Source organism: Oreochromis niloticus, linkage group LG3 (assembly GCF_001858045.2).
Source record: "Oreochromis niloticus isolate F11D_XX linkage group LG3, O_niloticus_UMD_NMBU, whole genome shotgun sequence".
Taxonomy (NCBI): Eukaryota; Metazoa; Chordata; class Actinopteri; order Cichliformes; family Cichlidae; genus Oreochromis; species Oreochromis niloticus.
In genome coordinates this window covers 28,554,051-28,575,932 of record NC_031967.2, presented here as the reverse complement: position 1 = coordinate 28,575,932, position 21,882 = coordinate 28,554,051, and the positions used below count along the sequence as shown (strand labels likewise).

Sequence of the window (21,882 nt, the reverse complement as noted above, 5' to 3'; positions counted from 1 at the left end):
TCCGGGGAAGTCGGTTCAGCCGTCACCTGCTGAACTATCCCCCGTGCCTGCAGCATCATCTCCTGCAGCATCATCTCCTGCAGCATCATTATCACCGCCGTCAGGTCCCGCAGCCGTCCCACTGCCGTCAGGTCCCGCTGCCGTCAGGTCCCGCAGCCGTCCCGCTGCCGTCAGGTCCCGCCTCCGTGTCTTCATCCACGCCTGGTCCCGCCTCCGTGTCTTCATCCACGCCTGGTCCGGCCTCCGTGCCTTCATCCACACCTGGTCCGGCCTCCGTGTCTTCATCCACGCCTGGTCCGGCTTCTGCGTCTTCATCCACGCCTGGTCCGGCTTCTGCTCCGCCTTCGTCTGGTCCAGCCTCGTCAGACTCGTCCACGCCTGGTCTGGCTTCCGTGTCTTCGTCCACGCCTGATCCGGCTTCTGCTCCGCCTTTGTCTGGTCCGGCTTCTGCTCCGCCTTCGTCTGGTCCGGCTTCTGCTCCGCCTTCGTCTGGTCCAGCCTCGTCAGACTCGTCCACGCCTCGCCCAGCCTCCGTGTCTTCGTCCTCGCCTGGTCCAGCTTCAGCTTCGCCTTTGACTGGCCCTGACACGTCCGGCCCGTCCACGTCCACGTCCACGTCCGGCCCGTCCACGTCCACGTCTGGCCCTGCGGTTGCCGCACTGTCATGGGACCCAGCTCGTCCTGTTCCGCCTCGCCTCTGCTGGCCGCTTTCTAGGCCTCTAGTTGGGCGTTATGGCCGGCCTCCGGAAGGAGATCGTCGCCGCTGCTGGCATTGCAGCCGACCTCCGGATCTGCTCAGTGGCCGCCACTGCCTTCCGAGTGGTAGGCCTCCTGAACTGTTTGCCCGTCGCCGCCGTTGCTGTGTGCACAGTCGGCCCCCTGAGTTGTCTGCCCGTTGCCGTGTGCATGGCCGGCCCCCTGACCTGTTTTGGCTCCTGTGTGGCCGACCTCCGGGTCGACCTCCCGTGTCTTCATCCACGCCTGGTCCGGCTTCTGCGTCTTCATCCACGCCTGGTCCGGCTTCTGCTCCGCCTTCGTCTGGTCCGGCTTCTGCTCCGCCTTCGTCTGGTCCAGCCTCGTCAGACTCGTCCATGCCTCGCCCAGCCTCCGTGTCTTCGTCCTCGCCTGGTCCAGCTTCAGCTTCGCCTTTGACTGGCCCTGACACGTCCGGCCCGTCCACGTCCACGTCCGGCCCGTCCACGTCCACGTCTGGCCCGTCCATGTCCACGTCTGGCCCTGCGGTTGCCGCACTGTCATGGGATCCAGCTCGTCCTGTTCCGCCTCGCCTCTGCTGGCCGCTTTCTAGGCCTCTAGTTGGGCGTTATGGCCGGCCTCCGGAGGGAGATCGTCGCCGCTGCTGGCATTGCAGCCGACCTCCGGATCTGCTCAGTGGCCGCCACTGCCTTCCGAGTGGTAGGCCTCCTGAACTGTTTGTCCGTCGCCGCCGTTGCTGTGTGCACGGTCGGCCCCCTGAATTGTCTGCCCGTTGCCGTGTGCATGGCCGGCCCCCTGACCTGTTTTGGCTCCTGTGTGGCCGACCTCCGGGTCGACCCCCTGAACTGTTCGTGGACTCTTGTTGTGCTCTGGTTTCGTTTTGTTTTTGATGTGCTTTCCTGTGTTTTTGGACTCTTGTGCTCCTTGTTTTTTGTTTGTTTTCTGTCCCTCCGTCCTGGACCCCCTCCGCCCGCCCTGGCCTGGTGCTTTGTGCTTTTTGTTTAGGGCTGTCGGGAGCCAGCCCTTAGAGGGGGGGTACTGTTACGGTTCTGGGTCCATTGGACCCAGTATTTCGAGTTTATTATGTTTTGGTTTACTTTTTGCATCATGGATTATTCTTTATGTTTCTCTGGTACTGTGTTTCAGTTATCTTGGTGTTTTGGTGATGGTGCTGATGATTATTGTTATTAGAGTTCCATGTTTCTGTTTATTTGTATTTAGGATTTGTGTTCTCATGTTTTGTGTGAGTTCAGGTTCCATGTGTCATTCTCTGTCTGTCTCTCAGTGTCAGGTCTGCGTCTTGGTGTAGTGTTCTTGTTTCCTGTTTTATTGTGAAAGTCTGCGTCTCATGTGAGTGTGTTCAGTTTTACCTCTTGTCTCGTCTCATTAATTACTCCCAGCTGTGTCCACCACCTGTGTGCAATCTCCCTGTGTTTCTCTGTGTATTTAAGTCACGTCTTTAGTCATTGTAGTTGCTGGTCCGTCTGTGTATCCACCATGTCTCATCCGTGTGTTTCCCTGCTGCCAACCGTCATCTGTTTTCTGCTCGCTGTTATTCGTGTTCAGGTTCCTCCTCCGTAGTTTAGCTGTTTCCAGTATAGTTTAGTCTCCGTTTGCCATGTTTTCCCTGTGCCGTGTATTTCAATAAACCACCTTCTCACCTTTACAAAGCGCCTGCATTTGGATCCTACTTCATTATCTCTACGCAGCTCATCTCACTCGCCGTGACAATTAGATTCTATACGTTTCAAAGATATTTAGTTTATATATTTTATATGATACAGTACATGTGTGAGAATGACTGATGTTGTGGCAAAAAATGATCATCTGCCAAAAACTGATTTCCGTTTTTTGCCCTAAACTGATTGCTCGTATTTAACCTGCTATGAATAACTTGTTGGTCTATAATATGTGAAACATGTCAAATGCGTCCCTCATTAATGATATCAAGTCACCTGCCACCAGCAACATTCCTGTAACAAGGTAGAAGCTGCAATCAGTTTTTGGCAGTGACTTTTATATATCCTTTATTCATCCAGTTAAAAAAAAAAATCTTATTGACATTAGAAATTTATTTTTTAAGAGTAATCTGGCCAAGAGGACAGCAGACAGCGCAACAAATATATCAATTGTACCTACATTATAACCAGAGTTATAAAGATACTTGAACAACAGGTAATTATTGTATATATAAAACCCCTTAGTAAACCATGTTCACCGAAGTCTATTTACCAACATACATGAAGATATTTCACATATTACACTCGGAAACATTGGAAATCAGTTTTGGCAGGCGAACACTTTTTTGGCACAACGCCGGCGATATTTCAATTATCCGTGTAATTAGCTACGTAATTCTTAAATGCGTGTAGATTAAAGGAAATGATTTTACCTGGATATGATTGTCTCTGATGAGCCTAAGGTACAAAACGTGCGGGCGGCGACAATAAGGTTTTTCTAGCTCCTTGAGAAATAAAATTGTCCAAACAACGGAGCGACATTTCTGGGTCCATTTTAAAGTTTTCACGCTGTGGCGCTAGCGTCCGGAAAAACACGCAAGTAAGGGCGGAGTTGAAGGCTAGGAGGCTGTCCACAGCCCATCTGTTATGTTGGATACTCATTGTTTGTTCAATAAAGTTGGAGAAATGGAGAAAAAAAGGGGGCTGTCCAAGCCTTCTCACTTCCTGACTACCCGTCCGTCTAAGGACACTACCTTGTGACGTAGGTAGGTAGTGTCCTTATGAGCATCCTTCCCCTGAATTCGGACACAGCCTGTGTCTTATGTTAATGTATCTGGTTTTGCTTCCCCTGTTTCGTTAGGCCTGATTTGCCCCAGCTGTGTTTCCCTCCTGTTACTCATTCCCTGATTGCTCCCTCTGTGTATTTAAGCCCTGTGTTTCTTTGTGTCCGTGTCGTGATCTACCCTCATCTTGCTGTGTGTTCTGTCCGTTTGCCAGTGTAAGTTTATTTTGTATTCCTTGATTTGTTACTTTTTGAGTTTAGTATTAAAGCTGTATTTGAGTTCACGTTTTGCCTCCGAGTGTCTGCACTTTGGGTCCTCCTACTACCATTCCTGCCTGCACACAACCTACACATGACAGTAAGGTCCCCAAAACTGACATAAAATAGTTTGTGTATGTGTGTGTTGCTGAAGACCCCAAATGGAAGTAAGGTCCCCAAAAGTGGCATAAAATAGTTTTTTTATCTGTGTATCGCTGAAGACCCCAAAGGGGACATTAAAAATTCCCAGTCCCCAATGGGAAGGTAAAAATACTGTCTGGACAAATGTTGCTTAAAATGAAAATCTCAAGTGATTTTTTATTTCTGTGGTTTTGGAGGAGTAAAACTCAGTTGCCGGCTTGCTTCTAAACCATACAGAAAGTGGTGTCCCCAAAGGGTGGGAGTTAAGATATGCGACCCCAAATGGGACTTAAGCTGTTTGGGATCTGACTCTTGGTGGCGCTGTCACTTGGTGTTCGCTCGCTTTGTGGTAGAGTATCACTTCCTGTTCCTGCTCAAACACAGTGGTGTTTCTGAGTAGCTTTTCTGCTTAGCAATTTAATTTAAATCTTTTGATACATCCCTTTTTCATAGTATAATCTTAACGTGCTTCATCACCCTTTCTGTGTACTCACTACCTAATTTATAGCCAAAGTATTCACTCACTGTCTCTTTACTGTTTCGCTAGCTTAGCTTAGCTCGTAGCCGACTCGTTAGCACCATGGCTACTTCACCTGTCCCTCCTGCACTTTCCTGCTCATTGTGTCAGATGTTTAGTTACTCCTCGGCCTCCTTTAGCAGTAATGATACCTGTAATAAATGTAGCATATTTGCAGCTCTGGAGGCCAGGATTACTGAATTGGAGACTCGGCTTCGCACCCTTCATTCACCCGTAGCTTGCCAGGCCCCTGTAGCTGGTGCAGCCGAAGATAGCATAGGCCCCGCTAGCTGTTCCCCGGCAGACCCAAGCAGCTGGGGAAAGAGGGCGGCTGGGTGACGGTGAGGAGGAAGCATAGTCTTAAACTGAAGCCCCAGGTACACCACCAACCTGTTCATGTGTCTAACCGTTTTTCCCCACTCGGCGACACACCCGCCGGGGGTCAAACTCTGGTAATTGGTGATTCTGTTCTCAGACATGTGAAGCTAGAGACACCGGCAACCATAGTCAATTGTCTTCCAGGGGCCAGAGCAGGCGACATTGAAGGAAATTTAAAACTGCTGGCTAAGGGTAAACGTAAATACAGTAAGATCATAATTCACGTCGGCAGTAATGACACCCGGTTACGCCAATCGGAGGTCACTAAAATCAATATTGAATCGGTGTGTAACTTTGCCAAAACAATGTCGGACTCTGTAGTTTTCTCTGGTCCCCTCCCCAATCAGACCAGGAGTGACATGTTTAGCCGCATGTTCTCCTTAAATTGCTGGCTGTCTGAGTGGTGTCCCAGAAACGATGTGGGCTTCATAGATAATTGGCAAACCTTCTGGAGGAAACCTGGTCTTGTTAGGAGAGACGGCATCCATCCCACTTTGGATGGAGCAGCTCTCATTTCTAGAAATATGGACAAATTTATTAAACCCCCCAAAATATGACTATCCAGAGTTGGGACCAGGAAGCAGAGTTGCAGTCTTACACGCCTCTCTGCAGCTTCTCTCCTCCTGCTACCCCCCCAAAAACCCATCTCCATTGAGACTGTGTCAGCTCCCAAAAAGACAAAAAACAAACCAAAAACCAGCAATAAACAACTTAAACATAAAAAATCACAAAGAAAGAACAATACAGTATCCACATCTGAACCAAAGAGTAAAACAGTGAAATGTGGATTATTAAATATTAGGTCTCTCTCCTCCAAGTCTCTGTTAGTACATGACTTAATAATTGATCAACAAATCGATTTACTCTGCCTTACAGAAACCTGGTTGCAGCCGGATGAGTATGTTAGTTTAAATGAATCAACACCCCCGAGTCATTCTAACTACCAGAAATCTCGAAGCACAGGCCGAGGGGCGGTGTGGCAGCAATTTTTCACACCAGCCTATTAATTAACGAAAGACCAAGACAGACTTTTAATTCGTTTGAAAGCCTGATGCTTAGCCTTGTCCACCCCAGCTGTAAAACTCAGAAACCAGTCTTACTTGTTATCATCTATCGTCCACCTGGGCCTTACACAGAGTTTCTCTCTGATTTCTCAGACTTTTTATCTGATTTAGTGCTCAGCTCAGATAAAATAATTATTGTGGGTGATTTTAACATCCATGTAGATGCTAAAAATGACAGCCTCAACATCGCATTTAATCTGTTATTAGACTCAATTGGCTTCTCTCAAAATGTAAAAGAACCCACCCACCACTTTAATCACACTCTAGATCTTGTTTTAACATATGGCATAGAAACTGAACATTTAACAGTGTTTCCTGAAAACCCTCTGCTGTCTGATCATTTCGTGATAACATTCACATTTACAATAATTGATTACACAGCAGTGGAGAGTAGACTTTATCAAAGTAGATGTCTTTCTGAAAGTGCTGTAACTAAGTTTAAGAATATAATCCACCCACTGTTATCATCTTCAATGCCCTGTACCAACATAGAGCAGAGCAGCTATCTGAACGCTACTCCAACAGAGGTCGATTATCTTGTTAATAATTTTACCTCCTCACTACGTACGACTCTGGATACTGTAGCTCCTGTGAAAACTAAGGCCTCAAATCCAAAGTCCCTGACTCCGTGGTATAATTCTCAAACACGTAGCCTAAAGCAGATGACTCGTAAGCTGGAGAGGAAATGGCGTGTCACAAATTTAGAGGATCATCATTTAGCCTGGAGAAATAGTTTGCTGCTTTATAAGAAAGCCCTCCACAAAGCCAGAACATCTTACTATTCGTCACTGATTGAAGAAAATAAGAACAACCCCAGGTTTCTCTTCAGCACTGTAGCCAGGCTGACAAAAAGTCAGAGCTCTACTGAGCCAACAATCCCTTTAACGTTAACTAGTAATGACTTCATGAACTTCTTCACAAATAAAATTTTTATCATTAGAGAAAAAATTACCAATAATCATCCCACAGATGTAATATTATCTACAGCTACTCTTAGTACCATCAATGTTAAGTTAGTCTTTTTCTCCAATTGATCTTTCTGAGTTAACTTCAATAATTAATTCCTCCAAACCATCAACGTGTCTTTTAGACCCCATTCCTACAAAACTGCTCAAAGAAGTCCTGCCATTAATTAATGCTTCAATCTTAAATATGATCAACCTATCTCTAATAATCGGCTATGTACCACAGGCCTTCAAGGTGGCTGTAGTTAAACCTTTACTTAAAAAGCCATCTCTAGACCCAGCTGTCTTAGCTAATTATAGGCCAATCTCCAACCTTCCTTTCATATCAAAAATCCTTGAAAGAGTAGTTGTCAAACAGCTAACTGATCATCTGCAGAGGAATGGCTTATTTGAAGAGTTTCAGTCAGGTTTTAGAGCTCATCACAGCACAGAAACAGCTTTAGTGAAGGTTACAAATGATCTTCTTATGGCCTCTGACAGTGGACTCATCTCTGTGCTTGTCCTGCTAGACCTCAGTGCTGCATTCGATACTGTTGACCATAATATCCTATTAGAGCGATTAGAACATGCTGTAGGTATTACAGGTACTGCACTGCAGTGGTTTGTATCATATCTATCTAATAGACTCCAATTTGTACATGTAAATGGAGAGTCCTCTTCAGACACTAAGGTCAATTATGGTGTTCCACAGGGTTCAGTGCTAGGACCAATTCTGTTTACATTATACATGCTTCCCCTAGGCAACATCATTAGAAGACATAGCATAAATTTTCACTGCTATGCAGATGACACGCAGCTCTATCTATCCATGAAGCCAGGTAACACACACCAATTAGTTAAACTGCAGGAATGTCTTAAAGACATAAAGACCTGGATGGCCGCTAACTTTCTGCTTCTTAATTCAGATAAAACTGAGGTTATTGTACTCGGCCCTGAAAATCTTAGAAATATGGTATCTAAGCAGATTCTTACTCTGGATGGCATTACCTTGGCCTCCAGTAACACTGTGAGAAACCTTGGAGTCATTTTTGACCAGGACATGTCCTTCAACGCACATATTAAACAAATATGTAAGACTGCTTTCTTCCATTTGCGCAACATCTCTAAAATTAGAAATATCCTGTCTCAGAGTGATGCTGAAAAACTAGTTCATGCATTTATTACTTCCAGGCTGGACTACTGTAATTCTTTATTATCAGGAAGTCCTAAAAACTCGCTGAAAAGCCTTCAGCTAATCCAAAATGCTGCAGCAAGAGTACTGACAGGGACTAGAAAGAGAGAGCATATTTCTCCTGTTTTGGCTTCCCTTCATTGGCTTCCTGTTAAATCCAGAATTGAATTCAAAATCCTGCTCCTCACATACAAGGTCTTAAATAATCAGGCCCCATCTTATCTTAATGACCTTGTAGTACCATATCACCCTATTAGAGCACTTCGCTCTCGCACTGCAGGCCTACTTGTTGTTCCTAGAGTATTTAAAAGTAGAATGGGAGGCAGAGCCTTCAGTTTTCAGGCCCCTCTTCTGTGGAACCAACTTCCAGTTTGGATTCAGGAGACAGACACTATCTCTACTTTCAAGATTAGGCTTAAAACTTTCCTTTTTGCTAAAGCATATAGTTAGGGCTGGACCAGGTGACCCTGAATCCTCCCTTAGTTATGCTGCAATAGACGTAGGCTGCCGGGGATTCCCATGATGCATTGAGTTTTTCCCTTCCAGTCACCTTTCTCACTCACTATGTGTTAATAGACCTCTCTGCATCGAATCATATCTGTTATTAATCTCTGTCTCTCTTCCACAGCATGTCTTTCATCCTGTTTTCCTTCTTTCACCCCAACCGGTCGCAGCAGATGGCCCCGCCCCTCCCTGAGCCTGGTTCTGCCGGAGGTTTCTTCCTGTTAAAAGGGAGTTTTTCCTTCCCACTGTCGCCGAAGTGCTTGCTCATAGTGGGTCATATGATTGTTGGGTTTTTCTCTGTATTTATTATTGTGCTATCTACTGTACAATATAAAGCGCCTTGAGGCGACTTTTGTTGTGATTTGGCGCTATATAAATAAAATTGAATTGAATTGAATTGAAGCGGGTATATGTGTGTGTGTGTGTTTGGAGATGCAAAAACCTGATGGTTAAGTCTGTTTTATTGATGATGCGATTTGTGAGATTTTGAATTAGTCAGCTATGATGTGAGTAGTATTATACCTATACTTTTTTTGCCCCCCCACCCGCATCCCCTCACCCCTCCCCTATCCCCCTGCGCATTCATGTGAGGGCATGTGCGCGTGAACGGACTTGGGATGAGTTTCTCTGACAAACCTGCCACGCAATGGATGACTATGTTGTTCCATTTGTCATTCTGATTTCCCAGTACGTGAAACAACTCATATATTTCAGTATCTTAGTTGTAGTCTTTTAATGCAAAGACCTTTATTCCTCTGTCTTGCATGAAGTAACTATTTTCTAACGTTTCACTTGACACTTCCTCATTTATATATAAAAAAACACAACAGCGGACGTTTTATTCAAAACCACAGGAGTGTCAGATGCTGTAATACTTTTATAAACCCTGTTGATCTTTAACTGTATGGCATGTTTAATTGCACACCTTTCCTGAATGCTTTATAAATATATAAAGAAGTTTGTTTGCATATGTATAAAGCTCAGTGTCTGACATGATGTCAAAACCCTGATCTAGCATCACATTGGAAGGTGTGAAAAAGAAGTTGACTTCATCGACCACATGCTAACTGTCAATATCATGGCCCCCTAGTTCTCCTAAACTTCCTGCTCCAAGTTTAGTTTTTCTCCCTATCTCTCTCTCTTCTGTGCATGTGTGTCTGTCTATGGGTGGGACCCACTACAGGTTCCTGCCTCTGGCTGAACGCACCTGCAGCAACCTGCCACCCACATCATCTCATCAGGAAGCCACTACATAAGACGTTAGCTGAGGCTCCTTCTTTTTCGGGTTTTTTTTAAAAAGCATTATTGTTCTAACAATCTGCCCCAGAGAAAATCTACATTCAGGCTTGAATTTATTTGCTACCTTCCGTTTGAACCCCAGATTTTAAGTAGTGAAAAACATAAGACAGACAATGATAAATTGTGCCATTTTTTTTTTCTTTGAATTTGTTTTTAAATTAAACCGTTGGTGACACTCTTATAATCTTAAAACACTACGACAAATCACTTTCCCAAACATAATCATCTGAGCAGTTACAATCTAGTTTCAGAAGCAGGGATCATATATAATGTCAGGTCTGCATACTGTCCACAGTAAAACAGGAAGTGTCAGCAGTTAAAAATAAGATCTGTCATCAGTGTCCTCATGTAGGGCTAAAAGAGAAGTAGCAGTGAAGGGCTGAACACAGAAAACAAGGTTGCAGAAAGCCACTACCCCATAATCAGATGAAATGTTACTATTTTCTCACATTCTCTGTTTCTCACTTCTGTTTCAGTGTTTCTGTTGTCAGTAGCAGTGACAGACTTTCAGCACTCAGTGTGAGGATGGGGCTCACTGTGCTCAGTGTGCTGTCCTTATTCCGTGAGTATAAGTAACTTCCTTTATTTGACTGATAAAGACTGAACTATATTGAGTGCTAAATGTTTGTCCAACTATTGCTGCTAATGGTAAAATTCTATTCATTAAAAAGGCTTTTATTTGCGACATGTGACCACTGATGATTGAATGATGTGAATCTTTCTTACAGTGCTGAATATTACCCTCTGCTGTGGAGACGCTCAAGGTAACTGAACAGCTTTCTTCCTTTTTTATTTTTCTATGGATTGATGTGTAAATAACATTTTTTTTCTTCATTTTTACACATTATTTTCCGTTGTAAATACATTAATAATTGCCTGTAAAGTGAGAAATCGTCCTCTTCATGAAAGCAAAACCTGATCTGAACTTTTTCTATGTATTCATTGAATTTTAGATGCTGAGCTGAGTCTTAAACCAAACGTGTCCCATTTATTTGCTGGAGAGTCTGTAACCTTCATCTGTGACATGAGAGAGGGAAATGCCACTGACTGGCTTTACAAATTCAACTGGAATGATCAAGAAATGATCCACTTCAGTAAAAGTAGCTCCTACTCACTTTACCTGACAGCAGAGCTGAGTGGGAATTATCAATGTATTGGTCGCCGCAATGGCTCAACAACTTTTACAAAACAGAGTAATAACCTGACTCTGTCCATATCAGGTAAGCTAGTGTATCATATTTATTAGAGTTTCAATTTATGTTTTTCCAAAGTTTCTGTTTTGTATTTTTCTTTTATTCTTGTTAATATAATGATCTCTGCACAGCAGGACGTGGAGAGTAACAATAAGCAGAAATTTCCTGCTAAGTTACAAACTCAGAGTCGACCTTTTAAGGCTGAAAATGTAGCAGGAAGTAAATATATAAAGTAAGATGATGCTTTTAGCTGAGCATTGTGACAACTGGTGAAGATGACACCAAATTAGGAAGCAGTATGAACTTTAGCGCATTACATACAGTGAAGTGTATGTTATATATAGTATGATGTATGAGAGAAGTGAGAAGAATTGATCACATGAGATGCTGCCTTGATGAATAACTTCACAGCCTTTTATTCTACATATTATGAGAAATTGTTAACGTTGAGTTTTTCCCAGAAAAAAAATGCATGAATAACAAAAACAACATATTCTAAATCAAACAGCACTCGGACCCACGGCGACTATAACAGCAGACAAGACAACTATTCCAGTGGGGGGCTCGGTGACACTGACCTGCTCTGTTCAGGGCTCTGCTGGTTGGACGTATGATTGGTTCAGACAAATCCCAGATTCTCATGAAGTAGCAAATAATACGAACACTTCAAAACTGCAAAACTTTATTCGTGTCTCAGACGAAGGCATCTATCAGTGCAGAGGAAGAAGAGGAAACCCAGGTTTCTTCACAAACCTCAGCAAAGTGTATCACATTCAGAAAACATGTGAGTTTAATAACTTTTTGTAAGAAATAAAAGAACAAACATTTATGATGACCAAACTTTTCTGTATTAATTCATGTTTGGTATGAAAAGTGTCCAACAGGGCCTTTGTGACTCTGCAACAGAACTGGACTCAGATATTCAGCGGTGAGATGATCACCATCAAATGTGAGATCCAAGGAGGAGAAAACACTGAGTGGCAGTATGAATGGAGAACAACAAGCTCAAAAACACCTCCCACACACAGTGAATACAACATCAGCAGGGCTTCATTTTCCTACAACGGGCAATATTGGTGTAAGGGTAGAAGAGACGTGTTCTTCTCAACAGCTTGGAGTGATGCTTTTACACTAAAAGTCTGTAAGTAAAATCATCTTTGAGTTATTTTATCTACTCTTTTTCATCTGACCAAGTATAGAAAAACATCTTTATTTTACTCTAACAAACAGCAAACAAACCCAGACCCACAATTACTGCTGATAGGAGAACAATACCAGCTGGAGGCAATGCAACACTCAGCTGCTCTGTGGGGAGCTACAATGAGTGGAAATACTTCTGGTTCAGACGTGCCTCAGTCTTTACAGAAATTCAGGTGATTAGAAACAAAGAACCAGATCAAATGATCACTGTCACACAGGGAGGTATCTACTACTGCAAGGGAGGGAGAGGAAACCCCGTTTTCTTCACAGAGGACAGTGATCCAATCACTATTGAAAAAAGAGGTGAGTTTAAGAGTTTTAATTTGGATTAACATGCAGAAATATTTAAAACTGAACCAATCACATTTTTGTTTTTGCAAACAGTTTCCAACAAAGCAGTTGTGTCCCTGGAGCCCAGCTGGCCTCTGATATTCAGTGGCGAGAAGATCACTGTTAGATGTCAGATTTCTTTAGGTGGAAGCACTGAGTGGGAGTATGAGTGGAGCAAACCCGACTCAAGCACAGTTCTGGAAAATAATGCATACCTAAATCTTAATGCATCTGTGATCAGCAGTGGAAGCTACAGGTGTATGGGTAAAAACAAACAGGAGCTGTTCTCTGTGACAGAGTGGAGTGATGTCATCACACTGACAGTCTCTGGTAAGAAACTTTAGTTTTGTTATGTCTATATAAAACACAAGGGTAACATTGTATAATAACTACATAGTGTGAGGCATTAGTGATTTGTTGGTGCATCATTGATTATTCATAAAACCGTATGGAATACTATACATTGTAATTTATAAACGGATAAAATTGTGTTCTTCATCAATAAGGTCATAGCATGTTTTCCTCATTCTTTATAAATGACCATTTCTAAATTAAGCACTCCATCAAGTATAAAACACTTAGTTAAAAATAATGGTTGTAGTATCATGTAGAAAATGTAAGCAAAAAAAAAAGTATTCAGATGCACATGTTTGCAGGTAAGGATTAAATTTTTATCAACTACTAACTTTCTTAAGTGATAGTGTTTCCTCATAAGGTATCCTCAAATGACAAGTTAAATCTGAATTGATACAGAACATACAAATATTCACTGCAACACTGAAATGCAACCCAACAAAGTTAGACAGAATATGCAAATCTACAACCTAGAAATGTTGAGATGCTGTGCAAAATGCAAATGTAAACCAAATGGAATGAAAAAAAAGTGGAATAGATATTTAAATAGAGGATTGAGGACCATTTTAAAAACATACTGGCTCGTTTTCAATTTGATAACAGTGACACATTTCAAAAAAGCTGGGAGAGGGCAACAAAGGAAAGGGCTGGAACAGTAAGTGACTCCAAAAAGAAATAGTTGGACGCTCAATTTGCAACTAAGTCTGTTACAGTTTTGCAGGAGAGAGATCCGAGCACGGACCATTGAGACATTCAACCACACCTCTGTTACCGGCTTAGACCATTAATACAAAAATGAGATACTGTGTCCAGTAGTAGTACAAGTAGAATGAAAAAACTATAAATTAATTGGGATAAAGTTTATAGTAGTTGTAATGTCTGAGAAGATGGAAAAGGCTGCAGGAATACTTTGAGGAACTCTAGAAGGTAGAAAATGACAGCAGGGGACAGAGGCTTACAAGTTAGTGAATCAGGAAGTGCAGATGATTAGTAAGGCTGAAGAGAGGGCAGCAACAAAGCGGATGAAGAGTACAAAGGCGACTGGTCCTGATGATACATCAGTGGAGGTATGGAGATGTCTAGAAGAGAGGGCAGTGGACCTTTTAATCACATTGTTTATCATAAGTCTGAGGAATGGAGAACTGTACTGGTGCAGATTTTCAAGATCAAGGGTGATGTGTAGATCTGCAGTAACAGTGATGAGACTGATGAGCCATAACATGAAAATACAGGAAACAGTTGTTGAAGCCAAGTTAAGAAGAACAGTGATGATCAGTGAGCAAGCAGGATGGAGTCATGCCTAGAAAGAGCAGTGCAGATGTGATATTTGCTTTGAGAGTGCTGATGAAGAAGTACAAACAAAGTGAGAATTAACTGCAATTTAATTTAATATAAATTTAATTCAATATAAATTTGAACAATATTGGGAGATTAAAGTAATATAACCACACAATTAAAAAGGACTTTTTGGAATTATCTGCAACATGTAATTCTTAAAAACAATTCTTCAGAGCAATACATTGGGGCACCCTCATATTTAATCATACTTAAAATGGCTACAATGACACATACATGTATCATATCAGGTGTATGTGACTAGAACATTGTGACTCTACGTTTGTAAGGTAGTGTTACTTACTTAAACCCTTAGACATTTAGTTTGGTGTGCTCCCGACCGCTGAAGTGACAGTGAGCACAATGACATCTAACGATATATATATTTTTTTGTTTATTCACCTGCTGTTAAATGTCTTTATTTTCCCAAAATAAATAATAACAAAATTAGACATCAATATGTCAACATTCCTAATTAAGAACTGAATATTCAATGTGGTGTCCTAATTTTTTCATAACAGTACATTTGTCACCACCAGATGAGTGCAAGCATGAACTGAGTTTGATCAGATATATAACTACAAATGTTAATATTTCATATGTGATGCAGTCATACTTACTGCAGACTACATAAGATACACTATGTATCCTTTTCATTTAAAAATTATTTGTAAAACTGTAATTGTCTCTAAAGCAAAGGAGCAGTAATCGATTTACTGTAATTTTATTATACATTTTTTTCCTAAATTAAACAGGAAACAGACCAAAGTCCAGCATCAGTGCTGACAGTAGAGTCTTTCCAGAAGGTGATACAGTCACCCTGACCTGCTCTGTGACACCATCTACTCCTGGTTGGAGTTACTACTGGTACAGAGGCAAGAAAACCTCAGAACCACTGACGATGGCAGAAGTTGTTCTCCACTCTGATGGACAAATCGGTGTATCACAGGAAGGAGACTATTGGTGCAGAGGAGGACGAGGCAACCCAGTTTACTACACAGACTACAGTGATGTGATCAGTATTAAACAAACTGGTGAGTCATGGTAAATGTTTAATTTTTTAATTGATGGAAGATGTTAAAAAGTCATTTAATCAGTTATTTTTGTTTGTTTTTTATTATCTGTTTAACAGTTAGAAACAGGCCTGCTGTGACTCTGCATCCAAACTGGCCTGAGGTATACAGCGGAGAGACAATCACTTTGAAATGTGAGATCCCAGGAGAAGACACTGAGTGGGATTATGAGTGGGCAACAAGCAGCTCACATCAACCTCCAAACCAAAATGAATACAAGATTAACTCTGTTTCTACATCACACCATGGGCACTACTGGTGTAAGGGCAGGATGAGAAGTGCACAACAGAATTCAACAATGTGGAGTGCATCCTTTCAACTAAAGATAGTTTATGGTGAGTGGATTGTAAATGTAATGTGAATTGTACGCTTGCATTTGTTAACAGGTGAAAGACAATCTGTCGTTAAGGATCTTATTCTGATCTGATCTCACTCTGAAAATATAATTTCCCAACAGAACAAAGAATAAATATTTGTGAGTCAGCATTTTAGTGACATTGAATTCAGAGTTAAGAGACGAAACATTGAGAGAAAATCTTTGTTGAACAGATAAACCCCGTCCTGTCCTCACTGTGTCTCCATCATGGCTGAGTCCTGGAGCCTCAGTAACTCTGAAGTGTGAGGTTGAACATCCGTCTGCAGGATGGAGCTTCTACTGGTATAAAGCTGTTAGATGGGAATCAGGCATGAATCACCCCTATGACTATGACTCCTACGACTTTGGCCACTTTGACGATGACAGAGACTGGATTCATTATAATAGAATTAATCATGTCTACAAGTATGAATTATTACCTGGAAGCATCAGTGGGACTGCACAGGACTCCTACATCATTCATGGACAGACACACACAGCAGGATATGTGTGCAGAGCTGGAAGAGGAGACCCAGAGTATCACACTGATCACAGTCAACCAAAGTTTGTCTGGTCTGCAGGTCAGTATTTTTGCTCCTAATTCAAAAAGAAGAAAAAAATAAGTGTTATTTTTGCATTCACAGACTTCAATCTATTAATCTATCAAGAAAAAAATGACAGTTCTTGTTTTTCTACAGATTTAAATTCAGCAGCCTCTCTCACAGTCAGCCCTAACAGTGTGCAGCACTTCATCTTTGATTCAGTAACTCTGAATTGTTCTGGAAACTCTTCTCAGTGGAGAGTGATGATATTTACTCAGCACGGCTACCTGAGAAAACTCCTGGAATGTGGAAACTGGGGGATAATGACCGAATCCACATGCAACATATATCTTCTCCGGTACTACTGGTACCAAGATCCTGTGTACTGGTGTGAGTCTGAATCAGGACAGTTCAGCAATGGAATCAACATCACTGCACATTGTAGGTCTTTACATTCCTAATTTTAAGAAATTTGGACACTGTGTAAAATATAAATAAATAAAGAAAACAGTATCTATGTTTAAGCTTTTAACCCTCTCGAGGCAGGCGTTGCCGATTTGCAACAGTTAAAACACTAACAACCTGATTACCCCACATACATATTTTGAGTTTTTTTTACTCAGAAGTACCACTGCAGGACTTGGTTGTGCAACAAAAACTTAATTTGAGCCTGAGAGGGTTATAATGAAAAAGTGTATAATTGCAAGAAATAAGTCATTTTGAATGTGGTGGCAGCAACACATCACAAAAAAGGGACAGGGCCACGTTTACCACTGTGTAGCATCTCCACTTCTTTTAACAACAGTCTATAAACATGTGGGGACTGTAGAAACCAGCTGCTGGACCTTTGGGAGAGCAATATTATCCCATAGTTTCCTGATAGAGGATTATATCTGCTCAACAATCCTGGGTCTTCTTTGTCATGTTTTTCATTTCGTGATACACAAATTGTTTTCAAATGGTGAAAGACTGAGACTCCAGGCAGCCCAGTTCAGCTTCTGTACTCTTCAAATATGCAAAGACTTTCATGAAAAAAGTCATCTGGATGAGAGCATATTTTGCTCTAAAATCTCTGTATACTTTTCAACATTGATGGTGCCTTTTCAGATGAACCAAGCAACTCATATTCCATATTCACTAAAGCACCTTAAACCATCAGAGATCCAAACTTTAGAACTGAGTCCTAGTAACAACGTGGATGGTCCTTTTCTTTAGTCCAGTGGATGTGGCATTTATGTATTTTAAAAAGAATTTCAAATTTGTATTAATCTGAACAAGAAAACAATTTTCTGCTTTATCTCGGTTTCATTCAAATGAGTTTTGGCCAAAACAAGACACTGAATGATGTTCCCACATGGCCTCTTCTTTGCATGTTAGACCTGTAGCCTGTATTTCTGAATGGCATAGTAACCTTGAAACACTGACTAATCTGCAACATAGAAGTGCAAACAATCAACAGAATACTGTATGTACCACATTAGTTTATATTGCATTAGGAAAAAACAATCTATCCTTGCTGCAAGTCATCTTATTACAATGTGTATACAGCAGAATAGAACATGTATTTATACAATGTTTGACATGTTTCATTATATGGTTCAATATCTACATTTTAGAAATATATTTTCCACATAACTATGATGATACCAAGAGTTTAGTTTTCCATTAAGTGGAACCAACAAGATTTAAATTCACAGTACAGCCATTGCACACATTGTGCTCATTTCTGAGTTATTTATTTATTTATTTGCAAATAAATCCAACACTGCAGAGGATGAAGCAGAAATGTGAGCCCATGATTATAGGTGTGGTAATAGCTTTGTGTCATAACAGTATTCATAATTATGAGAGGATGTAGCCAGAAATGCATCACAAATCCAGCTTTAACTTAAATGATCATGCTGTGGTTAAAAGTGTGAGGAAAAATAATACTAATAAAACATAAAGAGCTGTTGGTGCCACTGTCTTCATTTACCAAACAAGGATGGAAACAGTAGACTGTATGTTGGCAAGTTCTCTCATATTTTAATGGCTTTTACAGATACTGGTGTGATCCTGGTGAGCCCTGTCCATCCAGTCAATGAGGGGGACTCTGTTGCTCTTGGCTGCAAGTTGAGGACAGGAAACTTAAATTCCACTGTTGCATTCTACAAAAATGGGAAACTAATTCAAAATGATGACCGAGAAAAGCTAAATATCCCTGCAGTGTCAAAGTTTGATGAAGGCTTCTACAAGTGTGAATATTCAGGACATGAGTCACCAGAAAGTTGGATGTCAGTAAAAGGTAAGTGTGAACGATACAGTTGTAGACAGAAAAGAAATACCCTGCTGTCTCTGTTTCAAAAGATTTAAACAAAAGGCTCATCAAATAAAACCAGCCGGCCAGTAGTGACAGTCTACAAAATCTAAGTATGAAAATGAAGAAGATTAAAAGGTTAAAAAAAGGTTAAAATGATCCTGCCCACGTAAAGTATGCAAACCCTTATTTTGAACTAAAACTGTATTTTATAGTTTGTCTTTTTAGCCACTTTTATAGAGTGTTGATTGTTTAACATCCCAGTCGTTACTGTGTAACCATTTACAATATTTTCCATCTCCACAGTTTTAAGAGATGACTTTCTGATTTAACAAAACATTTACAGACAACCCAGAAAATGCCTGTCAGGTTCAAAGTGTCCTTTGCCCATAATATATTCAATTGAATGGGCTATATCATGACAGATGAAGCTAATTTGTATTCTATATTATTACAGCATCCAGATCTTCACTTTCTGTCTCTCTAATCATGGGGCTGGTTAGTGGTATCTCACTGATTCTCCTGCTGTTCCTGCTGCTCTGTTGTTGGCACAAAAAACCAAAGGGTGAATTTATTTATTTTTATTTATTTCATATATTACCTGCCAGACACTGCCATGGTATGGACAGTTATGTTTTATTTGTAATACTCACCCATTTAATATTATTACTACTGTCTTCTCCATAGGTACACTTTGTATCAGGTTGGTAAAACACTCTTTTCTTGTCTTCAGTGAACAAACACTATGTAACACATTCATTGTAACTTGAACCTGTTTAAAACCTCAGACCAGCCCAGTCTCAGGAAACCAGTCAGACTGCTGCTACAGTTCAAACTATGAGCCAGGATGAAAATCAGCAGCAAATATATTCCTCTCTTCTTCACGGTCAGCCACACACCTGTTACAAAATAAGAGCATTTACAGCTGAACATTTCTATACTCATGTTCACAGTTATAATATAGCTGCAAGTTTACTGCACACAGAGTGATTATTTTATCATTGTCTTGTGTTTCTTACTGACCCAAAGGTGACATGAATGTCTATGAGTCATGTAGACCTTCTGAAAACACTGGTACAGTATAAGATATTTCTTTGTTTTTTAAATAACGAGTAGATCAAAATCGTATTTTTACTGACAAAATAAAAATTTTAAATAGTACAATTGTCCTCATTTTAGGTGGACGGACAGACGACTACAGAAATATCTCTCTTCAGCTCAGAAGTGCTGGACAGAGGAGTGAGTACAAAAAATATGAAAATACAAAACAGATTTTGAATTATAAATGTAAATACATCATGCAGCCAAAAGTATGTGCACTTCTGAATATCATACCTGTAAATATATGTAACATATAGGTTTCAATAAATAAAATATCATTTGTGTACTGTACTGTTTAAATTTCAAAGCCCCCTCAGAGACATAATACCCACATATGTTTTCTGTGTTAATGTTACAGGAAAGCGTGATGATCCAGAGGAAACCTCTGACTACCATAATGTAGATCCAAACTCAGCTACAGGTACAAATATTAAATATTTTGTTTCAGGGACAAAATATGCATCACATATATGTGTTGGGCTACATGTGTGTTAACTTCAAGAGAGCTTTAATTAAATGTCCTAATAATGAAAATCATCTGTAGCCCTTTTAAAAACACGTCTTTAGTATCATTAAACCTGTTCTTTAGTTAGTTTTACTTTATTCTGTTTTCATTTATTTCATTTTATTTATTTACTTTTGAAGGTCCCTAAAGAGAGGCACAGCATCAACAAAACAAGAGAAGGTCGACAGCAACATGAAAAAACAAACTAAAACATAAAAAAACATTAATTCTTAAACTTTTAAACATCAACATTTTTACAGCTGCTGTATATTAATGATCCTGTGGGCAAAAGTTGTTAAAGCTAGGTTAAGAAGAGAGGTGACAGTCAGTGATATGGCAGCATATGGTTTCATGCTGAGAAAGAAGTATAAGGAAGGTCAGAGGGAGCTTCACTGTGTCTTTGTGGATCTAGAAAAAGGATATGGTGCCAAGAGTGTGGGGTACTGCATGAGGATGTCAGGAGTAGCAGAGAAGTATGTGAAGGTGGTGCAGGACATGTATGAGGACAGTGAGACAGCAGTGAGGTGTGTGGTTGTAACTTAACAGTTCAAGCTGGGGGTGAGATTACATCAGGAATCAGCTCTGAGCCCCTTCTTGTTTGCAGGGGTGATGGACAAGATGACAGATGAGGTCATGCAGGAGTCTCTGTGGATTATGGTGTTTGCAAACAACATTGTGATGTGTAGTGAGAGTAGGGAGCAGGTGGAAGAGAGGCTGGAGAGGAGGACGCATGCAGAGAAGAGGAATGACATTCAGTAGAAGCAAGACAGAACACATGTGTATGAATAGGAGACAGTTTAACAGTGAAGCTGCACAAGGAGTAGAGGAAGTGAAGGTGGATAAGTTTAACTGAGAGCTCCAAAGAGAGCGAGGAAGGCCAAAGATAAGAGTCACAGATGTGGTGAAGTGGACAGTGCACGAGAGGTGAAGAAGAGAGTGCAGCAAGGGTGGAGATTAGTGTCAGGGGTGATTTGTGACATAAGGACAGCAGTGAGATTGATAGGGAAGGTTTGCAAGACTGCACGACTATTTATTTATAAATGATCAATTAATAAATGTTGATCGTTTGGTTGTACCTCATGTTACTTTTCTTATCAGTTGTTTGTTTTCTTGCCAGCTTTTGCATAATTGTGTAAATGTTCACAGTATGATTCAGAGTTTAATATCAAACTAAAGGGAAATTACCAAGACACTTCCAACTCTAACAATACTAAGCTCCTAAGTATCGTAATTGTACTGGTGACCATGTCTCATGATCACCAGTATAAACATGCTCATGAGTATCATGATGAGTAATTCTGTGTGTAAATATATAAGAAACATATAAACATTGGGAAGTTTGAATTTTGTAGAAGTGTTTTAATATGAATATATTGTATATAATTATAAAGTGTATTAAGTAGTTTTTCTGTGTCCCATTTTTCTCATTTTGTTTAATTGCTTTTGTACTAAAATAATAAATATTAAATTACTTAAATGTTGTTGTAGGAAGCTACATTTCTTGCACTACTCACTCTATCACAGTAACATTTTAAACATTTCTGTATTTCCAACCATTTTTTTTCCAGTCTTGGTGACTTATGCTTTGTGTTTGATTCCTTAGATTACAAAGCAGGACAGGAGGTTTAGAGAGAGCCTTGAGAGTCAGCCCTTCAAACTGTCACTTTAACAGGAAATATATTTCAGTAGAGGTTATTGTTCTTTGCAAGCTTCTGCCCCTGAAGTATTTTCTCGATTGTTTTAAGTTTCTTTTTAATTTGTTTTCCTGTGGAAACTGTTGGATGGTTTTAATTATTTGTGTCACAATTGAGATTATATCTTAATGTTAGTTGTTTTGGGGACTTA

At 40.7% G+C, this 21,882-nt stretch overlaps 1 protein-coding gene and 1 pseudogene across 1 annotated transcript; both read left to right on the top strand.

Moving 5' to 3' along the window:
• Positions 1-1,323: 1,323 nt before the first annotated feature.
• Positions 1,324-5,286, top strand: LOC112845407 (uncharacterized; annotated as a pseudogene).
• Positions 5,287-10,118: 4,832 nt separating this feature from the next.
• Positions 10,119-21,449, top strand: LOC102078565 (uncharacterized). Its single transcript, XM_019354037.2, has 20 exons — positions 10,119-10,150; positions 10,230-10,315; positions 10,482-10,517; positions 10,707-10,973; positions 11,455-11,730; positions 11,821-12,087; positions 12,177-12,449; positions 12,531-12,806; positions 14,921-15,199; positions 15,298-15,573; positions 15,788-16,174; positions 16,292-16,576; positions 18,177-18,419; positions 18,889-18,996; positions 19,119-19,134; positions 19,220-19,317; positions 19,461-19,505; positions 19,611-19,670; positions 19,891-19,953; positions 20,178-21,449. The coding sequence occupies exons 2-20, from the start codon at positions 10,279-10,281 to the stop codon at positions 20,183-20,185; spliced, it is 3,300 nt and encodes a 1,099-aa protein (XP_019209582.1). The 5' UTR covers positions 10,119-10,150; positions 10,230-10,278; the 3' UTR covers positions 20,186-21,449.
• Positions 21,450-21,882: the final 433 nt, after the last annotated feature.

What these genes read in the sequence shown, in the direction of transcription:
- LOC102078565 (XM_019354037.2), top strand. Translation starts at nt 10,279, where the DNA reads ATGGGGCTCACTGTGCTCAGTGTGCTGTCCTTATTCC. An exon ending in CTGCTGTGGAGACGCTCAAG is followed by an intron (nt 10,518 to 10,706) that starts GTAACTGAACAG and finishes ATTGAATTTTAG; the next exon opens with ATGCTGAGCTGAGTCTTAAA. An exon ending in AATCACTATTGAAAAAAGAG is followed by an intron (nt 12,450 to 12,530) that starts GTGAGTTTAAGA and finishes TTTTGCAAACAG; the next exon opens with TTTCCAACAAAGCAGTTGTG.